Raw genomic sequence first — 23,693 nt, forward strand, 5'->3', positions numbered from 1 at the left:
GGCATCCGTCCTGTTGTCAGAAAGTTTTGCGGTATTCGCGAGCCTTTGGTCGGCTTCTTGGGTTTCAGGTTCACGGGAGGTGTTCTGCTGCAGCCATGGCGGCCTCCACTGCGGCCGGGAAGCAGAGAATTCCCAAAGTGGCCAAGGTAGGTGATAGTGAGTGGGGAGAGGGCTCACGCCAGACCCCCGTGGTACCTGAGGCGGGAGAGTGTTGTCCCGGGGACAGGGCCACGCCGTGCGGGGCCGAGTGTGATCAGAAGGGGGCGGGACAGCCGGTAGTGGGGCGCAGCCTCCTGTCCTCGCGTCGGCGTGGCCTTCGTTCCGGGAAGATGTTCTTGGGCAGGAGAGGGGTCCCTCAGCAGAGATACAGCCAGGCCGGGTTATGTGAGAGGGTCTGCAGGTCGATTCTGCTGAAGAAGTTTCATTTAAGCTGACACTGGAAGGCTGAATAGGATTTAGCCCAGCTGAGAGTGGCAAGATGACAACAGTTGTGTTGTGGTATAATTTAAGTTAATTAAACAATAAATTTGAAACATGATACTCCCAAGGGTGGCCGATAAGTATTAAGTATGTAAGCCTTTACAGGTACTCTCCTACAGTCCGTTCCTTCAGCCCAGATGACTCTCCAGTTCATCACATGTCCATAGGTGACTTCCAGAGATAATGCATAGGAAATATAGAGCACAGTGTCTGGTACTTAATGCTTATTAGGTATGAGCTATTATTATTATCACCATCATTTCAAAGCACTGCATAATCAGTATTTCTTACCATTCCATTCCATAAACTTTGTGTGTGTGTGGCAGAGACAGAGTCATAGAGAGGGACAGACAGACAGGAAGGGAGAGAGATGAGAAACATCAATTCTTCGTTGCGGTTCCTTAGTTGTTCATTGATTGCTTTCTCATATGTGCCTTGACCATGGGCCTTCAGCAGACTGAGTGACCCCTTGCTCAAGCCAGCGACCTTGGGTCCAAGCTGGTGAGCTTTTGCTCAAACCCGATGAGCCCGCGCTCAAGCTGGCAACCTTGAGGTCTCGAACCTGGGTCCTCAGCGTCCCAGTCCGACGATCTATCCACTGCACCACCGCCTGGTCAGGCCCATTCCATAAACTTTTTATCGGGCACCACTGGTCCAGGAGAAATAATGTGAACCACAGAGGTAATTTAAGTTTTCTCATTACTACTGTAAAAAAGTCAAAACACGTGACCTTAATTTTTTGCTGCTTTTTTTATTATTGATTTTAGAGAGAAAGGGTGAGAGAGAGAGAGACAGGAGCATCGATCGGTTCCTGTATGTGCCTGACCAGTAACCTCTGCTCTTCTACATGATGCTCTCCAAGCCAGGGCGATGTGCATTGATTTTAAATGTATATTTTCTTTAATAACTGAGTGTATCCAAGATATTGTCATTTCAGCATGTAATCAATATAAAAAATTAATTAGATAGTTTATTCATTTTTCATACTAAGTCTTCAAAGTCCATTGTGTATTTTACACTTCAAGCCCATCTGAATTTGGACTGCATGTGGCTCATAGCTACCATGTTGGACTGCACAGCTGTAAGGCCTCAAGAAGCTTAGAGTCTAATGATGGCAACTTACTGATTATTGTCTTTGACTTGAAATGCTGTGAAAAAACAAATGCACTTACCCTCCTCGGGCATTGTCATCCACCTGGGGCCTAAGTTAAAGAATAATATAAATAGAGATTTTAATGTGGGATAAGATATGATATACATCTTGATAAAACCCATGATGAGGGTTTTACCTGGGCGGCCTCAACATTTTTTATTCTACAAACCTAAAAGGAAAATTTGCTTATTTTTTGCTGCTTTTTCGCTTGAGACTTTTACCTATGTTAATAGATACATGCATAAGGGAGAAAACATATTTTGTTGCTGTTTAGTTGCACAGAGAAATGGGAACATGGCATACAAAGAGGGCATCTCGGAATACATATGAAGCTCACATCCTAAAAATGTTTGTTTCTTTTTTTTTTTTTCTAAAAATGTTTGTTTCTTAAACCTTATGTGAATAGCGTCTACTACAAATAGAAATGTCTTGTCTTAAAAGGTAAAAAACAAAGCCCCGGCTGAGGTACAGATAACTGCTGAACAGCTCCTGAGAGAAGCTAAAGAAAGAGAACTTGAGCTTCTTCCGCCTCCGCCTCAGCAGAAGATTACAGATGAAGAAGAGTTAAATGATTACAAGCTGAGGAAAAGGAAGGTCAGTCTGGGCAGTGTCTTCAGGGTGTCAGTATGGTGCAGGATTTCCAGGTCAGAGTTTGGAAAGCCCTCGTTGTGGATAAACTAGAGGATGAGAACGGGTTCGTGTTTCTAGTCACATAAATAATATATATAACTTCTGGTTACCAGATAACTGCATTTTGTTGAACTTTATGAAATATGTTGTTAGTTGTCTATTTTAGAGTATAAAGAAATTAAGTCCACCTGAGACATAATTTTTGGTGCACAGCCAGAGATAGGTAGAAGTTTAACGGGGAACAGCTGACAGCTGGGAGAGGGGTGGACTTAGCGAGACTGTGTTATGTGCGTCATCTATACGGACAGTGGCCACCACCATGGCCATGCAGGTTCTCATGGTAAAGGAACAGTGGAGCCAGAAAATGGTGGACCATTCCGTTTATTAAAGTCTTGTAACGGCCGACGAGCAAACAGGGAAGACTCCTTTGCTTTCTCTCTCTGGACTCAGAGGCCCCCATCAAAACAGGGCTCCCCAGCCAAACAGGCCGGGCCAAAATCTCAGGGCTCCCACGCCCCTCAGCACTGCCTCTCTCTCTCTAGACTCTACAGCAAACAGGCTGGGGGGAAAAACCCTTCTCCAGCAAACAGTCGCCCCTCCCCATGGAGGCAGGCAATCTGCAACCTGCAGTCTGCTGCCCTGAGAGCAAGCACCCACAGCCTTTCACGGACTGCACACACGGTGCTGCACCGCACGGAGGCAACAGTTAGGCAAAATGCAGGCCAGCAAACCTGTTACAAATTGTTTACCCAACAGCGTCTGTTGGTACAGCCCCTGTGTGAGAAGTTAAGACGTGGAAAGAACCAAGAGAGGCCTGTGGATCTGACCTGACGTTCTCACTCTAGAACATGGGATTAATTTAAACTGATTCTGTTGTATCTATTTATCAGTTATCCTCAGTGAGTTATGTATGAAATTCTATGACATTACCAAAAAAGATTTGGTCAAAGATGTGTTTCTTATTAGGAGCAAGTAGAGCAGGGGTCCCCAAACTATGGCCAGCGGGCCACATGCGGCCCCCGGAGGCCATTTATCCGGCCCCCACCGCACTTCCGGAAGGGGCACCTCTTTCATTGGTGGTCAGTGAGAGGAGCACATTGACCATCTCATTAGCCAAAAGCAGGCCCGTAGTTCCCATTGAAATACTGGTCAGTTTGTTGATTTAAATTTACTTGTTCTTTATTTTAAATATTGTATTTGTTCCTGTTTTGTTTTTTTTACTTTAAAATAAGATATGTGCTGTGTGCATAGGGATTTGTTCATAGTTTTTTTTATAGTCCGGCCCTCCAACAGTCTGAGGGACAGTGAATTGACCCCCTGTGGAAAAAGTTTGGGGACCCCTGAAGTAGAGTATACTACAGTATAAGTTGATATGGGCAATAAGAGAGAATATCAACAATTCTGTTAATAATTCTTTATGTCTAAAGTTTTCCTCTTGTTTGCATGTAAGACTTTCAAGAAACACCTGTGATTGTAACTGTCTTCGTGAGTTTCTTATTTCTTAAGGATTCCAGGACGTTATTTCTCTTAAATAAGAACAAAATGAGTAAGTAAACTTTTTAGCATAGGATTAATAGACAAAGGATGATACCATTTTTAGTTATTTTCTCTCTAATTTGCCCCGTTTTGCCTTCCTAGACTTTTGAAGATAACATCAGGAAAAACAGGACTGTGATTAGTAACTGGATCAAGTACGCACGATGGGAGGAGAGTCTAAAGGAGATACAAAGGTAAAATTGCTGAGCATGCAAAGTACAAAGATGTCATAAATTAACATACAAAAATAAATTTGAAGTACAAGTAAAAGATTGTGTCTCTGTTAATAATTTTCTTTTTTTTTTTTTTATTGATTGATTTTTGAGAGAGAGAGAAAGACAGGCAGGGGTGAGGAGTGGGAAGCATCAACTCGCCCAGATGTTGCATTGACCGGGCAAGCCTGGAGCTTTGAACCAGCAACCTCAGTGTTCTAGGTCAATGCTTTATTCACTGTGCCACCGCAGGCCAGGCTCTGTTAGTAACTTTCAAAGTGTGTTTCATAGAAGTCTGGGGTTCCTTTCAGGGGCTCCGTGGTAGGCTAGTCCTAGGGAGAGCAGAGCAGGAGGCTGCACAGGTGAGTCTCAGACCCACACACATTCTACAGCCAGAGAAGTGCGGTTTCATCTGCTTTCTCTGTATTAGGAGTTTTAAAATAGGAATTATTGCACTGAGAACCAGTGGCCAGTAAGATTAAAATTATGTTCGGTTTTTGCACTGTCCCAGCACCCCCTGCCCCCACTGTGCCTGCACACTTGCCTCTCCCTGAACCCATCACGTCTCCTTACAGTGACACCGGCTGTTCTCTCTGCCTGGGGTGGACACCACTCCCCACGCACCTTCACCTCTGGAGTTAGGCTGCTGCTCAACCTTTTCCACCAGACATTTTTCTTTCTTTCATCTGCTTTATTGCATTGTAATTACATGCATGTGTATCTTTCTCTAAGTCCTTGTAAGGTTCCTGAGAATGGTATCCTATCTTTTCACCTTTTTATGCACAGAACTGGGCTCGCAGTGGACACCTGATAAAATAGCAGGGCACTGTAGATGCTTTGAAATAGTTGCTATGTGTGGTGTATGTACTGCTTTTAATGCTCTCCAAATCTTGCCTCGTAAGGGCTCGATCCATATACGAACGTGCCTTAGATGTGGACTATCGAAATATTACCCTCTGGCTGAAGTATGCAGAAATGGAGATGAAGAATCGCCAGGTCAACCATGCCCGGAATATCTGGGACCGGGCCATTACCATGCTGCCTCGGGTCAACCAGTTCTGGTGAGTCTGAGCTAGTGAAGTGGCTTGTCATAGGCCAAAAAGGTTCTACATTTCATTGACAGAGTGGTAATCATGTAGGTGTATACAGTCTTACATATTTATGTATAAGTGCTTTTGAAGGTCCTATAGTCTGTTATATCATAATATGTAATAGCTGTGTAATCAGAACTAAAATTGAGATTGAAATCTTTTATGCATAAGAAAGTTCATGTTGAAATAAACAATTTTTAAGAAAAATTTATTTTTTTCTAATGTTTCATCACTTTCAGGCTTATATTTTAATAAGAAAACATATTCGATTTAACTTTTAGGGAAAATACAGTCTTAAAATCAGAACTAGAAATTGTGAAAGGACTTTTTATTTTTTTTTAAATGAGAGACAGGAAGGGAGAGAGATGAGAAGCAACAACTCGTAATTGCAGCACCTTAGTTGTTGCTTATTGACTGCTCTCATATGTGCCTTCACCAGCAGGCTCCAGCCAAGCCAGTGACCCCCTGGCTCAAGCCAGCGACCTTGGGCTCAAGCTAGCAACCTTGGTGGGCTTTAATCCAGTGACCTTTGGGCTCAAGCCAGCAACCAGGAGATCTTGTCTATGATTCCACACTCAAGCTGGCAACCCTATGCTCAAGCTGGTGAGCCCAAACTGAAGCTGGATGAGCCCACGCTCAAGCTGGTGATTTCTGGGTTTCAAACTTGGGACCTCAATGGCCCAGGTCAATACTCTATCCACTGTACGACTACTGGTCAAACTGCCAAAGAACATTTTTGCCCTAAGTCATTTTTTTAAAATAAATTTTTATTTTTAAGTTGCAGTTGACATAAAATATTTTATTAGTTTCAGGTGTACAACATAGTGATTAGACATTTATGTAACTTATGGAGTGATCACCCCTATAAATCTTGTTACTGTCTTATTAATAGTACCATAATTTATAATAACTACTGTAATGTATTACTGACTATATTCCCTGTGCTGTACTGTACATTCTCGTGACTATTCTGTTAACTACCACTTTCTACTTCTTAACCCCCTCACCTCTTTCACCCAGCCCTCCGATCTCCCTTTCTTCTGCTAACCCTCAAAATGTTCTCTGTATCTGTGAGTCTGCTTCTGTTTTGTTTGTTCATTTATTTTGTTCTTTGCTTCGGCATGTATGTGAAATCACATAATATTTATCTTTCTCTGTCTTAACTTACTTCACTCAGCACAAAATATCCTCTAGGTTATTCATAATTGTCGCAAGTGGAAAGATTTCATTGTTTTTTAGGCTGAATCATATTCTATTGTATATATATATGTACCACATCTTCTTTGTCCATTCTTCTGCTGGTGAACACTTAGGTTGCTTCTATATCCTGGCTATTGTAAATATGCTGCTATGAATATGATGCATGTCTTTTCGAATTAGTTTTTTGGGTTTCTTCAGATCAATACCTGGAATTGAAATTGCTGGGTCCTTTATCTCTTGATATAGTCTTTGTTTTAAAGTCTGTTTTGTCTGGTATAGGTATTGCTAACCCAACTTTTCTTTTTTTGTTTTCATTTTTATGAACTATCAGCCTCTGTGTATCTTTCGGTTTGAAGCAAGTCTCCTGTAGACAGACAGCACGTGTACGGGTCTTGTTTCTTTGTTCAGCCACCTAAATCTGACTGAGTGATTTTATTAAAGGTACAAATACACGTACATGGAGGAGATGCTGGGGAACATTGCTGGGGCCCGGCAGGTGTTTGAGCGCTGGATGGAATGGCAGCCCGAGGAGCAAGCCTGGCACTCCTACATCAACTTTGAGCTGCGGTACAAAGAGGTGGATCGGGCCCGCACCATCTACGAACGATATATCCTTTGGCCGAGGTCTGAGTGGTGCCATTGTTGTCCTGGGTGTTGCTCCTCCCCTGGAGAGGTAGTCATGGTCAGGACAGTCATTGATGTTGGCCCAGAAGTTAAGGATGCAAATTTGATCTGCTGCTTCATATACTTTCTGGGAACATAGATTGGTCAGGGAAAAAGCTTGTGGCCTGGGTAATTGTTTGAATCTTTTCCAGTGAGATTGGTTTTTTTGTATTTTGGCAATAATGCTACGTTTCCTTGTGGAAAATGACACAATAAGGCCCTGGCTGCTATGGCCAGTCCTGTTTTTCTAGGCTTTAAGTTGGTCATTGGCACCATTACTAGAGTCCATCCAAAGGTTTACTGTTTACTAGTGATGTGATCCCAGTGAATTAATTCCTTTGAGCCTTGGTGTCCTCGTCTTTAAAACAAGAAGAAAGATTTGTCCTATGGGCTCATGGTAAGGATTAGACAGTAACATATGAAAGCAGTCTTAGCAGCAGAAGTTGTCAATCTCATTATTCACTGTTTCTATATTTGTGAATTCTCCTACTTGCTAAAATTTATAACCCCAAAATCAGTATTTGTGGCACTTTCACAATCACTTGCACATAAGCACAGGGTGATGAAAATTTTGAGTCACTCAAGGAAGGCATGTGATCCCCGCGGAGGTGACAGTCTGCCTTGTATCTCTGCTGTGACACAGAAGAGATGAGAGGATGGAGATGGGCTGAACGGGACCAGGTGGCACAGTAGTGTGGGAAGCCCTGGCATGTGTACTGGAACCCCTGCTCTGGTTCTGGCTTTGGGAAACCTGTGGCAAGTCACTTAATATTTCTCAACCTTGTTTTCTCTTAAAAAATAGCAAAAATAAAATCTAAGGATTAGTTGTTTTTAGGGTTTAAGGTTATAAACTATATGAGATCTTCATATACATATTTCCTCTAAGGGTAGTGATTTGGTATTTGCTAATTAAGTGGTCACAGTGACTTCATAGGACATAACTAACACAAGTAGTTAGAATCAACTTTATTATGCAATTTTAGGATCTTAATGACATCTACTCATTTTAATAGTATTAGTTTAACAAAGCTTTTATAGCACTTGCTATGTGTCAGTCATTTTTCTAAGCACTTTACAAATATTGTAATTTAATCCTCAAGACAACCCTGTGATACAAGAACTGCTCTGTTCTTTAGGGAAACTGAGGCATGAGAGATTAAATAGCTTGAGCAAGGCCTCTCAGGTAGTGATGGAGATTGGATTGGATCCCAGGTGCAGCATTAGAGCCAATGCTCTTAATATCACTGCCATACCTGAATGTTTTACTGATGGAAATAGATAATTTCTTCAAGGAAGAAAGATCGAAAATAGATATATCCTATTAAAAAATAATATGGTAATTCAGAACTTTCTCTTTTCACTCTAGTTATGTTTTCTTTTTGTAACTTATTTTTTCTTAATCACTCACTCAAATACTAATGCTACTAAGAAGATAGAAGAGTAGCTTCAATGTATTGAGCACCTTCTTTTGACCAGAAACTGCTAAGAGCTTTACACACATTTTTCTCATTTAGAGACAGCAGTCATCCAGTGAGGTCAGTATTATTTTTCTCTGTTTACAGATGATAAAACAGGCTTAGACAAGTTAAATGATTTGTCCAGATCACAGGAGAGTAACCAGGGTTCACCTTTGCATGGCTGCAAACTTTTACTTGTACCACCACTAACGTAGTGAATAAGCACAGGAGAAACAGCTCCCTCACAGTGGTCAGGTTATGATTCTCCACCTTCGTACATGTTTTATTACCCCCATAGTGGTAACTTGTGTTGTTGTGGGTTTTGGTATCAATTTGGGTTTTTTTAAGCCACATTGTCCTGCTGGTATTTCTTTAATTCCCTGGCACTTGTACTTGTGCACCCTGATGTTAAGAACTGGATCAAGTATGCCCGCTTTGAAGAAAAACATGGCTATTTTGCCCACGCACGGAAAGTGTATGAGAGAGCTGTCGAATTCTTTGGAGATGAACATATGGATGAACACCTTTATGTTGCCTTTGCCAAATTTGAAGAAAATCAGAAAGAAGTAAGTAAATTTCACCCAATTACATTGCAGAACAGCTTAGAAAAACATATTTCTTGTGCACATCAAGTTCACTTCCATTTTTTTATTCACTTAGCATTACAGAAAATGTTTTCAAAATACAAAAACATAATCTCTCAAAGAAAATAGCATAATTTGTCGCTAAGCTGCAGATTGGGAGCTGAGTGATTATAGAGTGTGTCATAACTGTCTTAATTTTTGTTGTGCTTTGCTTGAAAAGGAAGCCTTTAAATCTGGAGTGAGAATATTATTTATAAACTGAAAGCGAGTCACTTGGTATACTGATTAAAGGGTTTTACAGGTAATATACCTGGGAAACAAAAAGCCCAGAGCCCTCAATGCAGAAAATAGAATTTGAAATGAAAACAGATTGTCCTACAAGTAAGTCAGTTCTTTTTTTCCATAGCATATATGGAAAGTAATCCCTTAAGCCTTAAGGTTTAAGGTAGCTCAAATAATACAGAATTGAGAGATGTAGGCTGAGGTCCGAATGCAAGGTCTCACACAGTCATAGCAGGGAGTTCAGATTCTAGTCTAAGGGTAGTGGGAAGTAGTAAAGGATTCTAGCAAGTAAAAATGTTGGTAGTATATTGCCGCGAACCAGCACAGCTAGTAATTCCAGGTCCTGAGGGAGAACGATGCGGAATGAAGAAAATAAAGAGAAATAGGATGGGATAGAGAAGCCTCTCCAAGCTGATGGCAAGTCAGAGAGAGAGCTCTCCACCCCAAACCTGCTTTATTTGTAAGGCAGAGTGAAGTCATTAGCAAATCAAAGAGATCATTAAAACAAAGTCACATTTCCAAGGCAAACCAAGAATTCTCCTAAGTGCAGAAAAACCCTCCACCCTGCATAACATCTTAATTTCACAAAATAAAGAATAAAAAGAAAACTGCCTCCAGTCTTTCCAAGGGACATGGAGGATAGGACAAGTAGAAACAATCCAGCATGACAGCTAACATGAAGGTGTGGAGAAAAACTTAGCCTTTAGCAACTTAACCCAGCAAGTGAGGTGGGGGGTTGGGATGAGTGCAAATACTCAGCTTCATAGCCAATATGGAGGTGTGGGGGTGAGAACTTAGCCTTTTGCTAGGCCTCAAGCTACAAGAGCTTTGCCACTTGTAGTTTCTCACAGTATATAATTTCTATTGTAAGGAAAGCTTCTGGGTAATTTGTGGAGGTTGTATTGGGGGAGGGTAACAAAAGTGGAAGAGAGGAGACTTTTGAAATGGTCCAAGGAAGAAATGGGGATAGGTTGGCAGCGGGTCAAGGACAAGTGAATCTATGTTGAAAGGGTAGAAATGGCAGGACTTGAGGGGATGCTTGAGGCAGCAAATGTAGGGGATGGAAGGACAGAAGTCAGGGAGCGCTCCAGCACGTTTGAGCTTGAGCAAGTGTGTGACAGCAGGTATGCTTCATCAAGATTGGGAAGACTGGGAAAAACTGGGGATGGTAGAAAGAAACAGGAGATCAGTTTGGGGTCTTTTATTCTGAGATATACAGATAACACCCAGCTGGCAGAGTTAGGTAGACAGTGTTAACTGTGGAGCTCAAAAGGGAGTATCTGCCCTTCCTACTGACATACCTCCTCAAAAAGGAGGCAGAGAATCTCATGTTGGGCATTCTGAGGCCTCAAAATCTGACAAGTAATTTTTTAAGTCATAACTACTTTCATAGCCATGACTAAAATGAGAACATTATGTTAACGGCAAATAAAATCACCTTGTCTGCTTTTAGTTTGAAAGGGTACGAGTGATCTACAAGTATGCCCTGGATAGAATTTCAAAACAAGAGGCTCAAGAACTCTTTAAAAATTATACCATCTTTGAGAAGAAGTTTGGTGATCGGCGAGGTATTGAGGACATCATTGTGAGCAAACGGAGATTCCAGTATGAAGAAGAAGTGAAGGTGAGTGTTCGTGTGTACACATAAGTAAGGTGCACTGGCCTTACTTATAAAGTGCATAATAGTGAGTTGGGGCTGCCAGAGATCATGCTGTCGATGTGTTTGCAGTAAATGAGCAGCTACTCCAGACAGCTGAGAATAATCGAGACTGACAGGAAAGGCAAGGAAACAACACTTGGACTTGCTCTGCCTCTCATCTGTTGAAAGTCACTTAGATTGCTGATTGGGTGCTGTAGAAATTGAGCAAAATAAATCTGGAATTCATTTGAGCTTATTTTTGAAAGAAGGTGGCAGAGGCAAGGATTGATCCAAAAAAAACCTCCAAAAAACCCAGTTTTTATATATTACCTTTTAGTTTAACTGCTTGAATGAAAGTTGTATTGTAGATATGCTTCTTTTCTTATTTTTTTTTACCTGTAATGTACTATTTTGATTTGAACTTAAAGACAGTAGTATTTTCAAGATATGTACAAAGGGCAAAGTCTAGTGTTAAATGAGGTCAGCAAGATATGTTCAAGATAAACTAATATTGGGGTGAGGAAATAGATTTCAGAGTAATGGTGGCATGAGAGATACCCTTGATTTCTCCTTGAAATTTCAATAACTTGAACAGCTATAACTTAGCGAAGGAACCCAGCCTGGACTCACAGGTTTGCCTGAAAGATCCGCTCAGCAAATGGTATAAAGGTGGGAAGGGTTGAGAAAGGGGTTGGAAGATAAGACTCACTCACCCTTGGTACTGGAGAGTAGAGAAACCCAGACTGTCTGGATTTCTGTCTGCCAGAACTCTGGAGAGAAGAGAAACACAGAGTGACTGGGGCTCCTTCTGCTGGGAGGAGCAGAGAGATTGGGGGGAATTTGAGAAGATACTCACCCTGGCCAGTTGACTCAGTGGATAGAGTGTCGGCTCAGCATGTGGAAGTCTCAGGTTCCAATTCCTGGTCAGGGAACATAGGAGAAGCAACCATCTGCTTCTCCACCCCTCCCCCTGTTTCTTTCTCTCTCTCTCCTTCCCTAGTCATGGCTCCAAAGGTTTGAGCAAGTTGGCCCCAGGTGCTGAGGATGTTCCGTGGACTTGCCTTAAGCGCTAAAATAGCTTGGTTGCCAAACAACGGAGCAGTGGCCCCAGATGGGCAGAGCATTGCCCTGTAGGAGGCTTGCTGGGTGGATCCTGGTTGGGGTGCATGTGGAAGTCTTGTCTGTCTGCCTCCCTGCCTCTCAATAAAACAACAAAAAAGAAGATACCCAAAGTGGTAGAGCGTGGGGTCCCCACCAGTGTTCCCACGGTTTGCCAGCAGTCCACACTTGGCACAGAGACAGAAAATGAAAGTGCGATCCCCGGGCCTTTCAGATCTGGCCTCCCTCCCCTTGTGCATATGGAGAGTGGTAGAGACATATCCCAGAGCTAGTACTCCATAGCCACTCTGTCTCCTAAGAACAGAGGTGCTGTGTGCCTGGTCCACTGGTCTGTTGAGATGCAGGGAGGAGCTCCCAGAGGTGTGCTGTTGCTGAAGCTGTAAACATCACTCATCAACTGCAGCCCTGCCTTCATCACTGTGATAGCAGCTTCTCAGAAGAGGCCAGCCTGGGAATTTCAAAGAGCTAGAGCTTGTAATCCAGTGTCACCTACTGGAAAAAGTATGGAACACCTCTTTTTGCTTGGGTGTTTGGGGACAGGTTTCTTCTAATTTTCCCTTTTTCTTGGGTTTTTCTTTGTTGTTGTTATTTTGTTCTTGATTATTTTTTGGGTTTTGTTCTTTGTTGTTTTTCTCTTTTTTATTTTATTTTTATCTTTTTCATTGTTTTGTTTTGCTTGATTTCTTATTACCACTCTCAAATTCCCAAAGGCAAGAAAAAAACAAATACCATGGCTGCTCAAGAAAGCGACACAGTTCAGAAAGAAGATGAAAAATCTCTGGGAAGCAATCTCAATCATATGGAAACCTTGGAGTTAAACAATAGAAAATTCAAATTGAGGTTCTGAAAATACTCAACAAGATGAGAGGAAACAGTGATAGGCAACATAATGAGCTCATAAAATAAAACTAGTACCTCACCAAGGAGATTGAAACTAAAAACAGAGATGAAGAACTCAATACATGAATTGAAAAATGAGCTAGCAAGTTTGGCTACTAGAGCAGCCCAGATAGAGAATCAGTGACATCTGACATCAAAGACAGGCAACTAGAGACGTTACAAGGAAAGAAGAGAGAAACTCAATAATTTTAAAAAATGAGAGCTCTATGAAAATTGTCTGACTCTATCAGAAATAGCAATGTAAGAATAATGTATATTTCAGAAGAAGAAGAGAGGGAGAAGGAATGGAGAGCCTATTCAAACAAATAATTGATGAATACTTCCCAAGGTAGGGAAAGAGTTAGAACCTCAAATCCAAAAAACAAACACAATACCAAGTTACCACAACCCAAATAGGCCACCTACAGTACACATTGTAATAAAACTGTCAAAAATCAGTACCAAAAAAAGAATCCTCAAGGTGGCTAGGGTAAAGAACAACATAACATATAAAAGAAGGCCCATTAGGTTATCATCAGACTTCTCAGCAGAAATTCTATAAGCCAGAAAAGAGTGGACCCAAACATTCATAGTACTGAAAGAGAGGAATTACCAGCCTAGAATATTATATCAGAGTTATCGCTCCAGTGTGGAGAAAGAAACTTTTCCAGACATACAGAAGCTACGGGAATTTATCACCAGGAAATCCCACCTGCAGGAAATACTGAAGGGGTTATTCAGTGAGATACAAAGAACACAACCACCCAAAACTGCAAGTAAAAGCTCCAACAGGGTTACAGTATAAACAAGGATAATCTGTGACAACTAAAACATTAAAGGAGAGAGCAGCAGCAAAGGAGGCTGGAGTACAGAAACACTCATAAGACAGGACTCATATATGAAACTTTTTTTCTCAACAACCTGATGGTAACAAACCACGAAAAAAACAACATTAAAGTATATAGTTTAAAAAAGAAATAAAAGAAAGAAGCATAGAATAACATGAAACAAAAACAACTAACAAAAACAAGAGATGACCCATAGAAGAGACACAGACCTACCAGAAAACAAAACATAAAATGGCAATAGGAAATCCTCCTGTGTCAGTAATTACCCTAAATGCAAATGGACTGAACTCACCAATAAAGAGGTACAGAGTAGCTGATTGGATCAGAAAACAAAACACCAGCTATATGCTACCTTCAGGAAACATATCTAAGATGCAGGAACCAAAGCAGACTCAAAGTGACAGGTTGGAAAACAATTCTCCAAGCAAATAATACCCAAAAAAAGCAAATGTAGCCGTACTTACATCAGACAATACTTACTTTGAAACAACAAAGGTAACCAAGATGGACATTTCAAAATGATAAAGGTGACACGATATCAAGAAGACATCACACTTCTTACTATCAATATATATGCTGCGATTCAGAGCACAAAAATGTGTAAGACATCTCATAACATAACAAAAAGAAAATAATAATATTTGGATCTCAACACACCACCAACACCATTAGCTAGATCATCCAAACAGAAAATCAATTAAAAAAACATTGGCCTTAAAAGATATATTAGACCAGTGGTAGTCAACCTGGTCCCTACCGCCCACTAGTGGGCGTTCCAGCTTTCATGGTGGGTGGTAGCGGAGCAACCAAAGTATAAATAAAAAGATAGATTTAGCCTGACCAGGTGGTGGCACAGTGGATAGAGCATCGGACTGGGATGCAGAAGACCCAGGTTCGAGACCCCGAGGTCACCAGCTCTAGCGCGGGCTCATCTGGTTTGAGCAAAGAGCCCACCAACTTGAACCCAAGGTCGCTGGCTCCAGCAAGGAGTTACTCAGTCTGCTGAAGGCCCGCGATCAAGGCACATGAGAAAACAATCAATGAACAACTAAGGTGTTGCAACACGCAATGAAAAACTAATGATTGATGCTTCTCATCTCTCTCCGTTACTGTCTGTCTGTCCCTGTCTATCCCTCTCTCTGACTCACTCTCTGTCTCTGTAAAAAATAAATTAAAAAAAAAAAGATAGATTTAACTATATTAAGTTGTTTTATAAAGATTTATTCTGCCAAACAGCGAAAATCCAACATAAAGTACTTGGTAAGTAATTATGATTATATGCTTTAACTTGCTGTAACTGCTTTATAAATTTTATAAAGAAAAGTTACTTCCCTACTTTATAAATCACCATTACTGTGGAACCGGTGGGTGGTTAGAAAATTTTACTTCTAGCAGAGATACAAAAGTGGGTGGTAGGTATAAAAAGGTTGATTACCCCTGCATTAGACCAAATTGACATAATATGCATTTATAGAACATTTCATCCCAGAATGTCAGTTTCCACATTCTTCTCCAGTGTGCATGGAACATTCTCAAGAATAGACCGTATTGGCCACAAAACTAACCTCAACAAATTCAAGAAGATTGAAATTACACCAGGCATATTCTCTGACCATAAGGCTTTGAAATTGGAACTTTAAACTGCAAAAAGAAAGTAAAGAAACCCACAAAAATACAGAAATTAAACAACATACTTCTAAAAAATGAAGAATAGAACTACCATAAGACCCAGCATCCCTTTACTGGTTATCTACCAAAAAAACTCAAAAACACTGGTACATAGAGACACATGCAGCCCCATGTTCTCAGCATTATTCAGTGGCCAAGACATGGAAACAACCAAAGTGTCCCTCGATAGAGAATTGGATAAAGAAGATGTGGTACATATATACAGTGGAATACTACTCAGCCATGAGAAATGATGATATATTACCATTTGTGACAACAGGGATGGACCCTGAGAACATTATACTGAGTGTAATAAATCAGAAAAAGCTATGAACTATATGATTTTACACATAGGTGGGATATAAAACTGAAACTCATGGACACAGATAAAAGTGGAGTGGTTCCCAGGAGAGGGGGTGGGAGTAGGGAAGGAATGAGGGACAAATATAGTGATGAAAAATGATTTGACTTTTGGGTGATGAGCACACAACACAGTCAATAATTCAAATGCTATGGGGATGTTCACCTGAAATCTATGTACTCTTACTGATCAATATCACCCCATTAAATTTAATTTATTTAAAAAAAGATAAATTACTGTTAATTGAAAAGTCAGGTTTCACAGTTATGAGCATTGTTTAATTCTATTGTAGTTTTAAATCTAGATAGAATGATATAGTCCCATTTATAAACAAATACATTTGTAAAAATAGACATCTAATTATTGAATAACTATCTTTGGAGTGGTTATGCCAAGGGGCTTTGCTGTGGGACACCTGACTAATAATCTGTCCTCTGTCCTATAGCCCTCCCCCCCCCTTTTTTTGAGGTTTTGCTTTCCACTGTTTTAATTATCCGTGGTCAGCTGTAAATGTTAAGTGGAAAATTTCAAAAATAAATAATTCACAAGTTTTAAATCATGCACTGTTGTTGATGCACTCTCAAGCCATCCCTTCCTGTTCTGCTCGTACCATGAATAATCCCTTTGTTCAATGTCTCCACACTGTATCCTACCAACCTATCAGTCACTTAAGCCCTCTCAGTTATCAGATAAACCTGGGGGTGGCAATATCACAGTGCTTGTGTTCAGGTAACCCTTATTATACTTTATAATTGCCCTAAAGCTCTAGCGTAGTTTAAGTTTTATCATAAATGTGTATGTATAGGGAATAACATAGTATATAGACAGGGCTCAGTAGTATCTGTGGTTTTGGACATTCACGGAGGACTTGCAACGCATTCCATGCAGATAAGAGGGACTACTGTATTCTTATTTTTTTTCTATTTATAAAATTTCAGGAATGCTGTGTGTATGGTTTTTGTTTGCTTTATTTTTAATGAGATAACAGGTAAAATCTAGAGAAAAAGTTGCTTAAATACAGAAAGTCAATCTGGTGCCTTCTTTCAGCTCACATAGTCCAGCAAGTGTGGCTCTTGGTTTTGTTTTTATTTATTAGACCTCCTCTCTTTCTAGGCTAATCCACACAATTATGACGCGTGGTTTGATTACTTGCGCTTGGTGGAAAGTGACGCGGAAGCGGAAACTGTACGAGAAGTCTACGAACGAGCAATTGCCAACGTGCCGCCCATTCCGGAGAAGAGACACTGGAAGCGCTACATCTACCTGTGGATCAACTACGCTCTCTACGAGGAGCTGGAGGCAAAGGTCGGGAGGGCTTACGTGGTCGCTGTGGGTGATTTCCTCACCACTGTGCTCCAATCACCCTGTGCTCCAGGCCTGCTGCTGGGCAGTAGTGGTATTTACAGGCCTCCGTTTCAGTCATGTACTTAACTATTGCACTGTAACATTTAAACTAAAATGTATCTGTTGTGGACACAGGTGAGGGTTTTCTTTTATTTGTTGTATTTTGTTTTTTAAACCTTGAGACACAACAGGATGATCACTTGGAACTTGAAAGGGATCAATGAACCAGCCCCTAGTTTAATTAAGTGTATTTTCCTGGATTTTCTCATAAATGGAAATGTGGCTGGATTACACATCCTTGCTTTCAGTAAAGATTAAGCGGGATTTCAGAAATTGTTCATGTTATAAGCTAAGAGACAAATACTTTCTGCAGTTGATCTGAGACCATCAGCGTTTTTGTTTTTCTCTGCTATCAGGCAAAAAGCCTTTCCACAGGGAAGCTCTCAGTGCAGATGCTGTGTTGTTGGTGATGTGTAAACCAGAGTCTGATGGCCAAAGGTAGTTCACACATTTGATCATAATAGGAATCAGAGTTTGAAACTAGTAGCTTGTGAACATTCGGTGCTGGGGGTGTACACCTGTCACTAGTATAGTAAAAATAAGTCTGAAGTCTAGCAATAGACTTCAATATTTTGTGAAAACTTCTTATCCTACTACAGGATCCTGAGAGAACAAGACAAGTGTATCAAGCCTCTCTGGAACTAATTCCTCATAAAAAGGTACATTTGCTCTAAGTATTCTGTTCCAACAGTTAAAACCCTGTTTCTGTTACTTGTGAAATAATTCAGTGAAATCATATTGATTATGATAGGCACCATGAAAAACATAAATAAAAATGAGATCAGCTCTTTGCAAATAGTTTAGTCTAGGTGAGAGGCCAGCCTGTGAGAAATGAGTAACACTAGAAATTCAGAGGAGGATGGGTAATTGGAATAGATTGAGGAGAAGGAGGGAGGTGCACACCAGAGAGTGCATTGTGCATAGGAAACAGCGAACAGGTGTGTGTTGAGCGCTGCGTGGATATACGCATGCAAGGGTGAACCCCGGTGTGTTCTGAAAGTGGCTGAGTCGTTATCTGTGCCATATTCCCCAGCACAGGAAGCAAAGGGAGATGCTGGCCTGGTTACCTGCTTAGAGCAGAGATGGCATGTTCTCCCACTCACAAGCATACCCACAAAACAAAGCGGATCCCAAGTAGAGGCTGCAGGGCTATGCAGTTCTGCACAGTATGTAGATTACTGAGAGGTTTCTGTAATTGGTGAAAGAAATCCTGTCACGTTTTCTTATAAACAAGAAAATACATCTGTCCTAGCTGACTTTAGAGAAAACTAATTGCTTGTGGCCTTTTGTTAATTCAAATTTAATTTTACTCAGTTTAATGAGTCTCTTATGCTAGATGTTGTGCTTTTGTTTTCTAGTTCACATTTGCCAAAATGTGGTTACTGTATGCACAATTTGAAATAAGACAGAAAAATCTACCATTTGCCAGAAGAGCTTTGGTAAGTGAAGAAAGGATCAAGATGCCCCAGTAAGTTCTGTGAGGAGGAAATGAAAGTCTTAGTTCTGACAAGCTGTACTCTTCCTACTAGAAAGCAACAGAAATATTTTCTGCCTTCAAACAATGAGACATATTAAGAAACACATGGTCTTTGAAGAAAAATTAGGTGGCGATGCTTAAATTATTCTATTTCAACATTGGAAACTATAGCTTCTAGTTGGCAGATCTTTCCTTGTAGTGTAAAGATCTGCTCTTAGATCAGATCTGATCTTTAATAGTCTGATTGATCCTGTGTAAAGTTCTTATATTAAATACACCCCCCTCTTAACAGTTGTTCTAAAATTTCTTAATAGGATCCAATACTGTGTTCAAATGTCCTCTGATAAGCTGCTCTCACCCTGGGTGTGGGCAGCAGAGCAGGGTTCGTTTTACTTCTAGGAGATTTTATACATCTGACATCCATGTTCCCTAGGAGATCCTGAGACACTAGTAAAATCCAACGTAGTTGTCTGTAATTCTGGGACACTGTCTCCTGCTGAACAGGGACCAGTGGGCACAAGACCTGACAGCTGAGTGACTCAGAGGGTTTCCTTTCCCTTTGTCAGAGCCATCATGAACAGTGTGGCAGCACGGAAGGAAAGGGGGCCTTCATGTAGCGCTCCAGGTTCTTGCTCAGCAGAGGACAGTTTCTGGTGGCTGGTGTCTGTGCACATGTTGAACGCACTGAGGTGTCACAGCAGTTGGTCATTTTCTTTTCTAGGGAACTTCCATAGGCAAATGCCCCAAGAACAAGTTATTTAAAGGTTACATAGAATTGGAGCTACAGCTTCGAGAATTTGACAGATGCCGGAAGCTTTATGAAAAGTTCTTGGAATTTGGACCTGAAAATTGTACCTCTTGGATTAAATTTGCAGAATTAGAGACAATCCTTGGCGATATTGAGAGAGCCCGTGCCATCTACGAGTTAGCCATCAGCCAGCCACGCTTAGACATGCCAGAGGTAAGGCTCTTGAGCTGAATATAATTTTTAGACACTTCTGCAGTATTGCTTTAAATGACCATTTAAGTGTTCATGTTAGAGCATAAAAAAGATCTAACCTCAGTCTTTTCCACTCAGATGAGAACTGTCTTGTTTGGGCAATAAAAAAGCGGGGGTGGCAGCCCTCTAGTTGAGTACCAGAGCCCAGCATCACCCAGGCTGAATTGAGGTATAATGGGTGGGTGACTGGCTCTCTTCCTCCCTTCTTCAAACAGGAAGCTAAAGGCATGAGGTAGTCAAGGAAACAAGCAGGCATCCCCATCTGGAGATCAGGGAAGATGGAAGTGGAGACTGTACATCCACATCCCAGGATTCTTCTGGCACAGTTGGGTCCGGATTGGGCCAGCCAAAGAGGCTCTAAGTAACCAGAGAATGGTCTGAGGTTACTACTGCTACTGGACTGGTGGATCCCGCCTTCCACTGGACCCAACATCACTCCGCCAGAGTTTAAGCCTGAGCCACAAGGTGGCACCAAACCACAGCCAGGACTAATTGAATCTAACAGGAACCACGAACTCATTCAGCATTTATGCCTCGCACTAATATGACCTTTCATTTAATAGTTTGCTGGCCCCACTGACTGCGTTAAGGCAGGGCTTTACATATTTCTAGTTCCTTTGCTGGCCTCAGCTCCTCAGACTGCCGGCTCCTGGGAGTCCAGGCCACACCTTGCTCATCCTTGAGCTCTTCACAGGCAGGCAGCTGTTCCCTGAAGGCTTGTTGAGTTGAACTCAGACATCTCAAGAACTTAGAGTGGAGGTAAAACAGTCTGTGCTGCTAATGAAGGCCTGTTTCTTCCCGCAAGTTCACGGTATGTGGCAGGGTCACGACTGTCTGGGAGACTTAGCAAGTCTCAGATTTTCTTGGTAAGTTCAGCATTTGAAAACTTCCAAGAGAATCTAAAAGTGAATCCAAGGCCTTTTTTTCTCATAATGTAAAATTCTAGCCAAGTTTGTGGCAGCCTGTAAATGCTAATATTATTTGTTTATTTTTTAATAGAGACAGTCATGAAGAGAGAGAAGTATCAACTTGTAGTTGTATCACCTTAGTCCACTGATTGCATCTCATACGTGCCTTGACCAGGGGACTCGGCCTAAGCCAGTGACCCCTTGCTCAAGTCAGACACCTTGGGCTTCAAGCCAGTGACCTTGAGCATCAAACCACAACCTTTGGGCTCAAGCCAGGGATTACATGGGATTACATGCTCAAGCTGGTGAGCCTGCGCTCAGGCCAGTGACCTCATAGTTTCCAGCCTGGGGCCTCAGCAGCCCAGGCCGACACTGTATCTTCTGTGCCACCACCTGGTCAGATGCTAATATTATTTTATCTACATGCTATCAGTTCTTCAATCATTCATGAAAGTCCCAAGTTCCTGGATGTCCTAGGTTGGTAGTTAAGATGTGCTTTGGATAGGGGCATCTTGCTTTTTAAATCTCAAGGTTGACCTAGGTTATCTTTCTTAGGTGCTGTGGAAATCATACATTGATTTTGAAATTGAGCAGGAAGAAACGGAAAGAACGCGTAATCTTTACCGACGATTGCTACAACGGACACAACATGTCAAGGTATCCTGTGCTTTATAGGTTGTCTTTGATTTTGCTTGAATCGGCAATCCTGAAGAAATACACCAAATTTTCTATATTTTAAGTTTCTTAAAAAATGTATTTATTTTAAATGATTTCCTTGCTTTTAAAGAAAACCTGTTGTGAGTCTCAGAGGACTTTGAAGTATTAGGATATACTAGGTCAATATTTATCCTGCCTGTGAAAACTTGGGTATCATAGGGTTATAATAAAAAATTAAATTCTCATGATTTTAAGACTATTTAAAATATCTAACTGGATATAGAAACAGACTGCTTCAACATTAGTATATTGAAGCATATAGTAAATGTTAAGGTCTTTGGAGTACAAGAAATGAGTACATCAGTATGTTCAGATGTTTTTAACAGGAAATTAGCTTTATTATTACATTATTGTATTCTGGGTGACGTGGTTAATTTGGTTCGATAATATTTCTTTTAAGGTATGGATCAGTTTTGCTCAGTTTGAGCTGTCTTCTGGAAAAGAAGGAAGCTTGGCTAAGTGCAGACAGATTTATGAAGAGGCTAACAAAACCATGCGAAACTGTGAAGAAAAGGAAGAGAGACTTATGCTGCTAGAATCTTGGCGACGCTTTGAAGAGGAGTTTGGAACTGCGTCTGACAAGGACAGAGTAGACAAGTTGATGCCAGAGAAAGTGAAGAAGAGAAGGAAGGTCCAGGCCGACGACGGGGTAAGAGCTGAGCCCTGGGCTTGGTCGTTTCATGTCCAGTGGCCAGAAATCCGTCTGACTTAGAAATTTGCACTTTTTCTTTTTGAGAGGAGTGTAGGCAGAGACAGACTCCTGCATGTGCTGTGACGGATCCATCCAGCAAACCCCCTATAGGCTGCAATGCTCTTCCCATCTGGGGCCCAAAGAAGCTACTTTTAGCATCTGAGGCGGAGGCTCCCCAAAGCCATCCTCAGCGTCCGGGGCCAATTTTCTGGGAACAACAGCCATGGCTGCAGGAGAAGAGAGTGAGGGGGGAAGGCAGATGGTCGCTTCTCCTGCGTGCCCTGACTGGGCACCAAACCCGACATCTACACGCCGGGCTGACGCTCTACCACTGAGCCATCCGGCCGGGGCCAGAAATTTGTACTTCTAAGTGGCATATATAGTCTGAGAATGGGAATAAATAGCCGGGGTAGGAGACAGTTGCAGTCTGGTTAGTGTGGAAACCGAGTGAAGAATGCAACAGGTGGTAAAGGCTTCTTGGTTGATTCTAGGAACTACAAAGTGTGATGTTTCTGGAGCATTACGCAGGAAGTCAGGATGGTGGGAAATGAAAATTAACTTTTAGCTAGGACCTAACCCAGAAAGGGTTTATGGGCTGTAGGAAGTCTCTTCACAAAATGACATGACCCAGTCTTTGGCATCTTCTGCAGGTGGGCTTGAGGGGCTTAGATTGCAGGAGCCCCTATCAGGAAGCTGTTGTAAGCAAAGCCAGAGGTGGAAGCTGGAGCTAGAGCGACTTTCAGAAGTGAAATCAGTGACCATGGGAGATGGGATGTTGAGGCAGGGATTCAGAATAACTACACAGTCATATGGCTATTGCTGCTGGGTAAATATTTAAGCAAACCTTTAAGATTTTTAAATCTTAGACTGTAGGATGGAGTTAGAGACACCAAGTATCTTGGCTGACTCGAGGAGCTGTGCTTAAGTGTGTAGCTCTCACTGGGCTACACGTGCAGCAACACCAATCCAACTGCTTCATAGCTTGGCCCTTGTTCTGTCTCTTGTACACTTTGATGTTCTTTTGTAAAACGAAGATAAACTGAAAATGAACTCTGGGTTTCACAGCAAAAACTCTCCACTTTCAAGTAACTGAAATATATTTCAGCCATGTTTGCTTATTTTTTAATTGTTTTACTTTTTTCTCCTAGTCCGATGCAGGCTGGGAAGAGTATTATGATTACATCTTTCCAGAGGATGCTGCCAACCAGCCGAACCTCAAGCTCCTGGCCATGGCCAAACTTTGGAAGAAGCAGCAACAGGAAAAGGAGGCTGCTGAGCAAGACCCAGATAAGGACATTGATGAGAGTGAATCCTGATCTTGTTCATATTGATGTTTTATTATTTTTATAAATTAATAGTTTGGAACTCTTGTGATTCCTGAAAGTTTTTTATGTTTCATCGGTAATGAACTGATTCGAATCTTTGGCAGCTACTTTTTCATTATTTTTTAAATGTCCTTGGGCTAGTTAGGTGTAGGAGGTTGTAAATAATTTTTTTTAACTGCTGGTTTTGACAGAATCCCTTTTTTGTCCCTGTGTTAGGAAATCTAAGGTAATGTTTAGCATCTATTTTAGATGGAACTGCAGGCTTTTGAAAGAATATTTTTCTAGGTGTTTTCAAGTTACATTCTACATTAACTTAAGGTGGGTTTTCTCATGCCCGTCTTCCTCTTAAGATATTTTATGCATTCATCT

General features: G+C 41.3%; 1 protein-coding gene across 1 annotated transcript; it reads left to right on the forward strand.

Moving 5' to 3' along the window:
• Window positions 1-6: 6 nt before the first annotated feature.
• On the forward strand, window positions 7-23,427 carry CRNKL1 (crooked neck pre-mRNA splicing factor 1). The gene is made up of 14 exons (XM_066237032.1): window positions 7-146; window positions 2,075-2,227; window positions 3,902-3,993; window positions 4,914-5,072; window positions 6,744-6,910; window positions 8,810-8,988; window positions 10,742-10,912; window positions 16,916-17,107; window positions 17,806-17,865; window positions 18,565-18,645; window positions 19,405-19,644; window positions 21,147-21,248; window positions 21,709-21,957; window positions 23,148-23,427. Exons 1-14 carry the CDS (start codon window positions 96-98, stop codon window positions 23,313-23,315), a joined length of 2,064 nt encoding a protein of 687 aa, XP_066093129.1. The 5' UTR covers window positions 7-95; the 3' UTR covers window positions 23,316-23,427.
• Window positions 23,428-23,693: the final 266 nt, after the last annotated feature.

The sequence above is a fragment of the Saccopteryx bilineata genome, chromosome 6, assembly GCF_036850765.1.
Source record: "Saccopteryx bilineata isolate mSacBil1 chromosome 6, mSacBil1_pri_phased_curated, whole genome shotgun sequence".
NCBI classification, from domain to species: Eukaryota; Metazoa; Chordata; class Mammalia; order Chiroptera; family Emballonuridae; genus Saccopteryx; species Saccopteryx bilineata.